General features: G+C 28.2%; 1 protein-coding gene across 1 annotated transcript in view; it reads left to right on the top strand.

Moving 5' to 3' along the window:
• LOC108755586 (acetylcholine receptor subunit alpha-like) overlaps positions 1 to 11,629 on the top strand; it is a 307,465-nt gene that overhangs the window by 259,590 nt on the left and 36,246 nt on the right. Inside the window, exon 8 of the mRNA XM_018498684.1 lies at positions 4,611 to 4,747. Within this exon, the coding sequence (XP_018354186.1) occupies positions 4,611 to 4,747 (137 nt within the window). The remainder of the gene's footprint in view (positions 1 to 4,610; positions 4,748 to 11,629) is intronic.

The raw sequence follows: 11,629 nt of genomic DNA, 5'->3' as shown, positions 1-11,629 counted from the left end.
TAATAATATTTTTATCCTTTAATTTAATTAGGTATTTTAACGGTGAAACACGATAATCACAGGAGTAAATAATAAAATTCCAAATAAAATACTTGTTCTATTAAATTTTATTTTACCAACAAATGGCATTATTTTCCACAAACAAATTATGAACGATCTTTAATCATCGACGGTACGCAGAGGTGTTCCTACACTTCCGGTATCACACGCACATTATACAAGACCAAGCTAAACTGATCGAACACGACATATCGCGTTAACCGTGCATCAACGTGCATCCGCGGATCTTGTTTAACTGCCATGTATATACCATAGCGAACAGACCGTGCTGTGACAAACGTAAGCTACAAGACAGTATTAGTTCACGTCTCTACTATTACGTGGCTTAAAACAACAAGCTCACAGAACATCTAAATTATTCCTTTATCAGACCATACATCAGAATGTTTTGAGTATTCTATGATTAGCTTGTCATTTTCTATATAAATTTACTTGTAATTTTACGTGTGTATAAAATTTAGAAGATTAAAAACTGTTTTTGAGACTTTTGAGGCAAATAATTAGAACAATGAATAATAAGATAAAAAGTCTCTTGGAAGCGAGAATATAAAATTGATGAGAAATAAATAATAGAATATTTGATGAAATAGAATTTGGAACAAATTTAATTTTGCAATTTATAATAATTATTGGATCATGCGAAAATGATGCGAAAACGTTTGCTCAAACATTTGGTAGAAACAATAGCACCAAGATACGCGATTGCCAGAAGAAGAGTGGGCGACAATAATTAAAGGCGCGGTCGAATGGAAAGTAACCGGGTGCACTATCGATCCGAATGCATCGATGAAAGCCGCCAGGGCGAACGACAGAGCAGCAACCCGATAGACGCTATCGCGCTCCGGTGGTCGATCCTTTAAATTAATCGCTATGAAATGCCATTGCAACGGTGAAACCGCAGTAAAACTGAAACTCGCCTCGCTCGCTAGCGTTGCGTTCAATTCGCAATAAGAGCTACCGACTTGGTACCCGATAAGAGCTACCGATGATCGCGTGTTATACATTCGTAGTCGCTGGAAAATGTAAACTGGTTTTTATTATTCAGCTAGGGCGGCAAATTCTGACGTAATCAATGGAAAACAAGCTTAAAAGGAACAACCGTTTTATATTCAAGTCAATACCATCTAATAGAATTGTAATATAATAATTAGAAACAGTTTTTAACTGTATGTTGATTGCACTGGTATATCACAATATATTTATTGATCAGAAATCAAAGGTTAATATTTGTTAAAAATATTTGTTAAAAAGAAATATACAAGCGAATTGTTTTATACGATTCTTACATTTATAAATGCCAAAATAACTGCAAATTATTATACATATATGACATATAATAAACATAATTGTGAATTATACGAATAATAAAATAGATGTCATATACGTACATTAAATTTTAATAAAAAGTAAAATAAAAAATTAAATAAATAAGAGAATGTCATTCTATAACATTTTTAATGAAAATAGATATAATAATTAAAAATTGCAAATGATGACTAAAAGAAATATATCAATTTGTAAAATTTTTTAAAAAGTGATATGAATACTATTTGGCCACTGACGCAGCTTTGATGGACAGTTTCATGTAACGACAGGTCGAACTGTAAATTAATCATCGCGAAACGCCGCAAAGCGCTATTGAAAAGCCATGTGCATCCAATTAAAAAAGGAAATATAAGCTGATAACCACATATACATTTGCAAATACCTTTCGTCAGAACCTATTTATTGGAAATTATCTCACCGGATTTTGTACGAAACGATTCTATAATAAATATTATTGACAGATAAAATAATCTCCAGTTTCATGAAAAATCGCGAGATGGAATCAAACAACGTACTACATATGATATTAAATCGATTTCATTCTAAAACTTTTTCCCTCGCAAATACCGATTTCAGAGACGAAAACTTTAATTAAACCCATGACTGAGCCGAGTTCAATCATAACTTTTATATTCTAATTTAAATCGTTAAAATATATATCGTCATTTTTTTATATTGTGATGTGTGAATTTTTTTTTTTTCCAGATATTAGATACAGAATCAAAAGATCGATAAAAAAATCAGCACATTTTTTGGATTTATTTCACTTTTCATCGTTTGAAATCTCACGTGGATTTTATTCAATCAAATTTTTATTCTGAAAAAGTTACGTCATCACGGTTTCAGCAAATTCGCGTAAAGAATCTCACTTCTTATTTGTTTTTCGAGACGAAAATATAACGTAACATGCTCAATCCTCTGAATTTGCAGCAAACGTAGTTAAATTCAAATCTTTTAAAGCGATTTCTCAATTTCTTTTAAATACTTTCTTTTAAATCTTTTATCTTTTAAATACTCAATTTCTTTTAAATAGTTTACATTAACAATATTACAAAATTATCTTATCAAAGATGTTTTTACATTACATAAGCACTTTGGAGTATTTATTACATCATATAGATATTATAACTAATAATATCTACACTGTTAAAAATGTAACCAAGCTTCCTTTACATGTAAGCCCGTGGTTATGAACGAAATTAAAAGTAATGAATGATTTAACTGAAAATTAAGTTGCAGTAGTTACTTAAATGAACGTGTACATTAAATTTATGAAATTTAATGTACTTTTAATAAAATTTTATGAAAGGTACATTAAATTTCATAAATTTTCATGAAAAATACGTTAAATTTTATGTACATGTACACAAATATACTTAATTATAAATACATTAAATTTAATGTAATGTCATAAAATTAAGTTCAAATGATGTAACTTAAAAGTTAATTAAATTTAAAAACATTTCTAACAGTGCATAATAATTATAGGATATTTGAAAAATGTAATATACAAATTCTTAACTAAGATTTTCTCGTATTAATTTTTGTATTAAATATTTTTTATGACATTGATTATTTAAATAGGAAATTTCTTTATTCCTCTTTTTTATTACTGTGCTTTCTTTAAAAATTCGTTTAATATAGAAAAATTATTACAGTTCGAATAGTGTATATAACTTTGTACAAGTTGTACTTCAACCTATATAATGTCCGACATAAAAGGGTATAATAAAACCTAGATGGGGAGACCTACGTTTCATTCAAAAAAACTTTTTCTTCCTTTTTTTAAAGTAATCGTTAACCCAGTTAACTTCTGCTTCTGTAACATGTCTGATAAAGCCTTCACCCAAAATTTTTGATGTTTATTATTTAGTTACGCTATATAATTTTGTTATGTAATGCAACATTTGCTCATAAAATATTCGCATTGTGAATAACCGTACTTATTATTTAAGGAAACACTAACTGTATTATAATTTCTTTAATAGTAATTCTAATTGAACACAAGATTGTATTTAGCATTATAAAATATAAAAGAGTATTGATACAAATATGAACAATATATGTTTATAGCATTACATATATAGTTAAATTTATCTGTTTAATTTATGATATTATATATACTATATATATGATATTTATGTGTTTTTAATATGTATTTGATTTCTGTGTACCGATCAAAAATAAATATATTATATGAATTAAACATATAAATTTAACTTAAAATGTGATAATTTTTATTTAGTTTATAATATACTAATTTTTTTTAATTATAATATTTAATTTCTTAATCGAGAAAAATATTATTTCTTAATATCGCGCTGTATATTATGTTACACTTTTATTAGATGAATTATTTAGTATTGCAATAGTATTACAATAGTAGATAAAACATTTCATTTTATTTTGCTTCTGCTTATCCCATTGTACTTTTTCATTTTTATTTTTATCATACTTGGCAACAGTAGTACTGCTTCCAGACGTAGCTGTACGTGCCTGATGCTTCGTTTACAAGTTTTATTAAAACGAATGGATCACGGACACATATAAATTCTGTCAGTGAACAATTTTCATCTCACGGGGCCGACCCGTTTATCCTTCTGACTCTTGCTTCGTACATTCTTTACGCGCGAATCATAAATGCAAATTTTCCGCTCGACTATCCGCAGCTCTTTACCTGGCCTCTTCGAATAGGTTCAAATTTGTTACTTGTCAAAGGACATATTTTGAAAGAAAGGCAACACGTGTTTTTGGACTACAACTACCTATTTTTTGAAAATTTCATATATTTTCTCTTAAAATAATGTGACAGAAATAGTATATAGTAATTTTCTTATTTTTGTATTTTTATATCTGTTCTAATGCTTGATAAAACATAATGAATTATAAGATAATCAAAATTAATTCCTTTAGTATAATATTATATTCTATTATTATAATATTGAATCGAGAAATTAATTATCAAATCAGATAGGAAAATAAATAACATTACATGTTATAAGAAAATTTATTCATTTGATTTATAATAAACTATACAAATCTATAAAATTACAAATCATAATTGTACAAAGTAATTTACTGGAGGAAACAAAATGTATGGCTCTAGATATTTTGTAAGTTTCCTTCTATTATAATAAACACAATCATTTTGAACAAACTTTTAATATATTTCACTTTATTCCTTATGTAATGAAACTTGCTTTACAAATGTCTTTCAATTTCAGGTAACGCTTTCCATCTCGATTCTCATCAGCCTGCACGTGTTCTTTCTACTGGTCGTTGAGATCATCCCACCGACTTCGCTAGTTGTGCCACTGCTTGGAAAGTACCTGATATTTGCCATGATACTCGTCTCGATAAGGTAAATATTTCAACTTTACACGAAAGCGAAAGACGAAGAACTTCACAGCAGAAAATTACGTTCGCGCTACGTTTGCCAATTTGGCGCAGCCGAGGAGAGAAAATGCGTTTCTGATTGTGACAAACTAGATGTAATACAGAAACAATTTTCAGTAATTTCCATATAATATCGTAGGAAACGTTTTCTGCATTGTTCCATTTTGCTCGCATTATCACATTTTCTTGTCGTGTTAGCGCGCTATCATCGTTATCGATTAACGCTTCAGCGGCGATTTATCAGTTCGTGTTTATGACAGCAACGATTTCGTAGCAATTAATATAGCTTCATGGAGGATCGTAAAGGAGCTATAATGTCACTTGTATTGGCCAGCGAGAAACGGAAAAATGACGATGAGAGTCGCGCTCGTTTGTGTTTGCTTTGAAACGGTGATTCTGATAACAACTGTAGAAGCACTGTTTGCAGTTCTACAATATTTTTCCTCGTACGGAAAATAATTAATAATACACATGTATAACACATACACACGCACACGAACACACACACACACACACACACACACACACACACACACCTGTATATATGTGTATATAGAGATCGATAATTATTTAATGTAGGGATGTACCGGATCCAGAAAGTATCCAGAAAGTATCCGGCATCCAGTATTATCCTGCACTTTTTTACTATCTGACCGGATAGCCGAATATCATTAATATCCGGGAATATATCCGGTTGAAATTTGATATGATTAAATTGTTGATTTTTTCTTATAAATATTCTAGAAATAAATATGCATATTTAAGATGATATACTTTATACATTGTTGCAAAATTACGCAATCTTTTTCTCTATATAGGCTCTTTTTTTTTAAAGACACTTTCTCGGAATCCGGTCCGGAAAATGTTTGATATTCGACTCGAAGAAACTGTCTTCTCGAATATCCGATCGATTACCGAATATTTGTTGTTACATTCTGTTTGGATACCCGATATCCGGTATCCAGTAATCTTACCATCCGGTGCATCCCTAATTTAATGTAAAAATATGAATTGCGATTAGAGAGATTTAACAGTAAAGCAATAAAAATGCGATTTGAGATATATTAAATGCTGTTGTTAATAATGTGATTAAATTTATAGTCATTTTGACTAAATCTACAATTTTATTAATTCCATATTAATTTTTTTACATCTAATTGTAAGTACATCCATATTTCTACAAAAATTTTTGATAAAATAATTTTGGATTTATTTTTATACATTTCTTTTTATTTCTTACAGAAAAATTTATAGATTATATCGTTTATTTCTTGTATCTTTATCTTTACATATTTTTCTTAGTTGAAATTTTCTTTACCTCTAGTCGTCTAGTTCATCGCCGTTTTATTTTTATTTCTCTCCATCACGCGTGCGATGCATCTGCGTGTTTAATAGGGGGATCTCGAATTACAATATTTGGAAATGGGCGACGGAGCAAGCACCCTCAATTTACTTTTTGACCTCGAAGTCGAGATCATGTACGGATTACTGATGACAAAAACATGATATTTATTAATGTAATTTCATTAAGAAATATTTAACAAAAGTGAGAATTTTCTTCCATTGGATAAAACTGCGTAAAAGAAAGTCAAATGGAATGAAAAGAAAAAAAAAAGATATTTCTAAATATTCCTAAAGCACTTATTATTATATTGGAATAATGTTGTATTTCTGCTGAAAAATTCTCTCCCCCCCCTCTCTCTCTCTCTCTCTCTCTCTCTCTCTCTCTTTCTCTCTCTCAACTGGAATTAGTCATACTTAAAACATAATACGATTTAATTTAATCCAGTTTTATAATAATACTTATATTAATTCTTAAATAGAATAATTAAATTATATCATCCATTTAAATTAATAATAATAATAATAATAATAATTACAATAATGTTGCCTTCTATAACAGGGAATTTTAACTTTGGCTATCAGAAATAGTGATCTTTAAGCAACAGAGCAAATTTTTTTCTGAATTATACAAATATCTGCAAAATTCTGATATACTTATCAAAGCTTTAATAACGAGTTTTATACTATTATTAGAAGTTGGATTGTAATTTACTGATTTTTTTACAGATTTAAATTGAAATAAGAATATTGAAAAAACGTTTTATCAATCAAACATTCATAACTTTTATGTAAATAAATGGAACAAATCCTTTTAAACTGTATGTATTATATAATACTTGAGGGTACGTACTTTGAAAAAAATAGTACATATAATGTGTGCGATGTTAGTTTAAAAAAGTTGAATTATTTGCACTCGAAAATAAAGATTTTAATGAGTAAAAAATCATGTTTTTTTAAGGAAAAAGTAATAAACTAACTAAAGTAAATAAAATAACTTTTACAGCGGCATAATTATTAAATTCCATTTACAATATTTTAGCCCTTACAGTACAAGGTACAATTTGGTGCCTCATCTGTCCAAATATGGATCACTAGAATCCGTCAGTTTTTTTCACCTATTCAAAATGGTTACAAAAATCTCTAAAAATTTACCAACATACTTTCAATCTTTTAAAATAAATATTGAAACTTTATTTTGGAAAATAATAAAATGCAGTATAATATATAATTACCGAAAGACTCCAAGAAACTTGTACGAACAGGAATCGCTCAGTTACAAGTAATTCGACCTTGTAAAAGTTAATCGAAATGAGTATAAATATATCAAAATAAAAATAAATATATTTCAAAGTTTATACAAAAATCGTACACGTATGATATTCCTCGCTGGTTTGTCAGATAATGCACAGTAGTTAATATTCTCATCATCGTTAATTAATATTTAAATAATAAATAATTTAGTTTAAAATTTTCTGTTTATCAAATTAATTTAATCATTATTTTAGATGCTAACAAGTCTATACAATAAGGTACAATAACAGTTTTTTTATCAAAACCGATTAAAAATACGTAATAAATAAAGAATTGAATATTGGCACAAATTACTCCGCAGAAATAATTTTTTATCTTTGATTGTGACAAAAAACTATATCTATGTGTCGATTAACCTTGATATTGTTTTAATAACATACGATGTCGTACATAAGGTCGTCGCACATTGTTTGCGAGCCAGCAGGCAAAAGTGCGTGTCGTAACAACACGCATTACGCATCAAAACGTCACGATCGCGTGGAATATGAGGAGTCAAAGCAATTATTCTCTAGGAATAATTAACTGAATTATCAATCAATTAATATCCTTGATATCTGTAAATTTTATGACTATTTTTATCGAAGCAAATATTTCGCACTATTTATTCATTTTACTTATGAATTAAAGCTATGAAGAAAAGGAATTATAAGATATTCTTTTAATGTGTACGTAAGGAATAATAAATTTTTAAAACCACACTTAAATTCGAATGTATTTTACGTTGAATTTTCATTTCGCTAATTTACACATGATTTATTTGTTACTTTTGGAAGTACGGTATACAAGAATTGTTAGATATACATATGTATGTATATTGAACAGATCATCAAAGTTTCGTTTCTTATACATTTTTCTTTTTTGTATCATCTTTGTGATTGCATTTTGATGAAATTCTGTTGTAATATGAGATAAAGTGTGCGTCGCGTGCAACTAATATTGGAAATGTTATACGAGTGCAATGAATGAATCTAAGAAGAAACGAAGACTTGAGAGTTTCAAAGTAATCTCCACTACATATTGTGTTGGTGAGTGATATATTATCTTTTATTAATACAATACATTTTTGTGAAAATTATGCCATTCAAATAACAAGTAGTTATATTATATAATAATGTACTAAACATTTTAATTTGAAACATGTAAAATAGAATATATTCGGCATATATTTATTTTGTAAATACGATATTTTATAGGAAGCCAGACTAGTTTGCATATAGCCTTTATTATAACATATAAGAGCATTAAATGCCATATACAATTATTATTTGCGCAGCAGATAATAACATAAATATAAATCATACAATCATAGGACTTATTCAATTGCGTCAAATACTTAGAGACACGACGTAATTGTCTCTTATCTACAAACAACAGTAATTATCAGTGCACACAATTAACTAATTCACGACTTCACTTCTATTAACAACTATTAATTTATTAGCAACTTATTATTTCACAAACAAGTATAATTTTACGCGATTTATTAATAGAGATAAATTTATTATGTAATCTTGAAATTTTATATGCATCGAATATATCAGATTTTGTGTGTGATTTTCCACTGATTAAAATCAACTTCAAATCGATCATTGCACACTCTTGCAATACACTTAATTAATAAATACGATTACATTTTAATATTTGTCAACTACGCTTGACATAAATTCGGTATTTATACACATCATAATTTGTCGAAACCATTCGCTGTTTGACATTTTATTCATTTTTACTAATGCACGATTTGTAGGTGTTGAGCAAATTATATAGCTTCTTATTTTACTTATATTATCTTCATGTTCGCGTTTCAAGAGATTTTGCAATGTACAATAATAAAACGCCGGTCGCGTGTAATTAACGTCGGGAATATCGTGCGAAGTTGCAGTGTATTTATTCTACTCTAGTAATTTGTATACGCCATTTTAATTTATCTTTTTTTCATATGTATTACATAGTACTAACGTAACGAACAAATTTTAGGAAAGGAGGAGGAGGAAGCCTGTAGAAAGAATTGAACAGTAGAGGAATGGAGAGAGCAAATTATTTTATATTATATTTTGTTTGTTATTTGCAAAATTAATTATTTATTAGAATATTTTGCAGACAACAATTATTTTTCTGTATATTAATTATTTTAGACATCCCTATAATTTGCTGCATTTCTGTTTTACAGTTTGACAGAGTATTGAGTGACACATTTTTTTAATTTATTAAAGTAACGAGAATCTCCATGAGAGACATTCAAATCCATCAGACATTCAAATAATATGTACATATATAAAATTTTTAATTTAAAAAAAAACATAAATAGTATCTCGTAGAGATCTATTACTTTGGAATGAAGACTATGGCATATTAATAAAAATATTTAATTTCGAAATTAATATAAAATTTGTCAATTATGGAACAAAACCAAAATATTGGAGCTCTCTTTCTTAGCAAAAATAAGAAACAATATGCAGAAAGCTATTACACGATTTTTAATAGTGTAAATTACTTAATTAATAAACATTTACCTTATAACTCGCTTGTTTTTAATAATAGAAGAAAAAGTGTCAAACAAAAGTTGCTTGATTTCGAGGAACACATAATGTGATGTCAATAATTGTTTTATAGGTGGAGGCGTAAAGAGGATTGGCAAAGGTCAAATCTGTTTTTTCAAATGGAATGATGTTTTTTTATTTATATTCTGATAGAGCATTTTAAAACAAATGACTTATAATTGAAGGTTTTGGACCAGACGTGTTCAATCGCGATTGATTCGTAAAGCAACTGAATTTCGAAATGCGAATTTAAAAAAAAAAAATGCATCAAATATTATCGTCCATACCGTATTCACCAGACATGGCACTGTGTGACTTTTTTTATTTTCAAGACTCAAATTGCCACTACGGGGAAAACATTTTGATTCGATTAATTTTATAAAAAAAATTCGACAGAATTAGGCGATATTTTCTGGAGTCTATAAAATATACTACGAAGAGTGTTAATCACTAGCATATGTGTACAGCCTCGAATGATGATTATTTTAAAGGGGACAAAATAAATTCATTTAAAAATTTTAAATTTTGCGTTTTATTTAAAAATTCCGGGTAGAGCTTTTTTAAGCGCAGAAAGTATTTATAGAACAATTATACAAAATTTATAGAGCAATTAGACATATATACCTTTTTTTAAGAATTAATTTTTCTTTTTTTTTTTGTTTTACTTTTTGACCATTGAGGATGTGAATTTTATATTACAATAATTTTGAAAAAATTATACTACTTGAAGTCTAAATTGTGACGTATTTAAGTGGCATTTTTAGCAAAGTAAAATTAGTAATTTTTCTCGCCTATCCAACTTCTCATTCCAGTTACAGGTAGTATGTCTCCATTTACGCTGACGACACCCTTTGTCAATCTACTGCTAATAATCCGCCTCAGTACTCACTTAATTAATTTGAACTTCAACTTGCTTTTCCACCTAAAAGAATAAAAGTTCTGCAAGATAAAGAAATTTTACAGCGTTAATAAAAAATTTAATTTATTTAAATTGTCGCATTACATAGACAAATTGCTGTCTACAATTTGAAAGCTAATAAATTACATTTCCAATTTCTATAAGACTAATACTAGAAGATTTGCGGTTCGGTTTGCAGATTATCGCCGTGTTTTCATCCATTGTTAATGCGAACGTTTTTGTGAACCTTGCCGTTCACTTCATCAGGGCGAGAAACGATACTACTATCAATATCGTTTACTATCAGTCATATTATTGCGCTCCTCGCTCTGATGAAATGAACGGCAAGGTTTGTGAAATGTTGGCATTAGTAATAGATAAAAACACGGCGATAAGCTGCAAACCTTCTGGTATCTTTGAAGATAATACGTGAAAGCCTAAAAAGCATTTTTAAGACTAATCTTGATAAGAAAACATAAATTAACATCAACTTATAGTTATATCAAAATTTCTTTAGCCACTTTTGTAATACCGATCATCAAATCAATTAAATATGTAATAGGCAATTATTACTTAGACAGTTTTACGATTTGAAGAAGAATTGAGAATAATGTCCAGAAATAAAAAAATTATTAATCATAACATAATTATAACGTAATATAATTTTATTCGAAAAATTTTAATTTAAATTAATATTACTCAGATATAATTATAAATATATATATTAGTGTATAATAGCGTGTAATAAAATTTT

The sequence above is a fragment of the Trachymyrmex septentrionalis genome, unplaced genomic scaffold (genome assembly GCF_001594115.1).
Source record: "Trachymyrmex septentrionalis isolate Tsep2-gDNA-1 unplaced genomic scaffold, Tsep1.0 scaffold89, whole genome shotgun sequence".
NCBI lineage: Eukaryota > Metazoa > Arthropoda > Insecta > Hymenoptera > Formicidae > Trachymyrmex > Trachymyrmex septentrionalis.
Note: the sequence above shows the minus strand (reverse complement) of the source record. Positions and strands in the feature narration are given on the sequence as shown.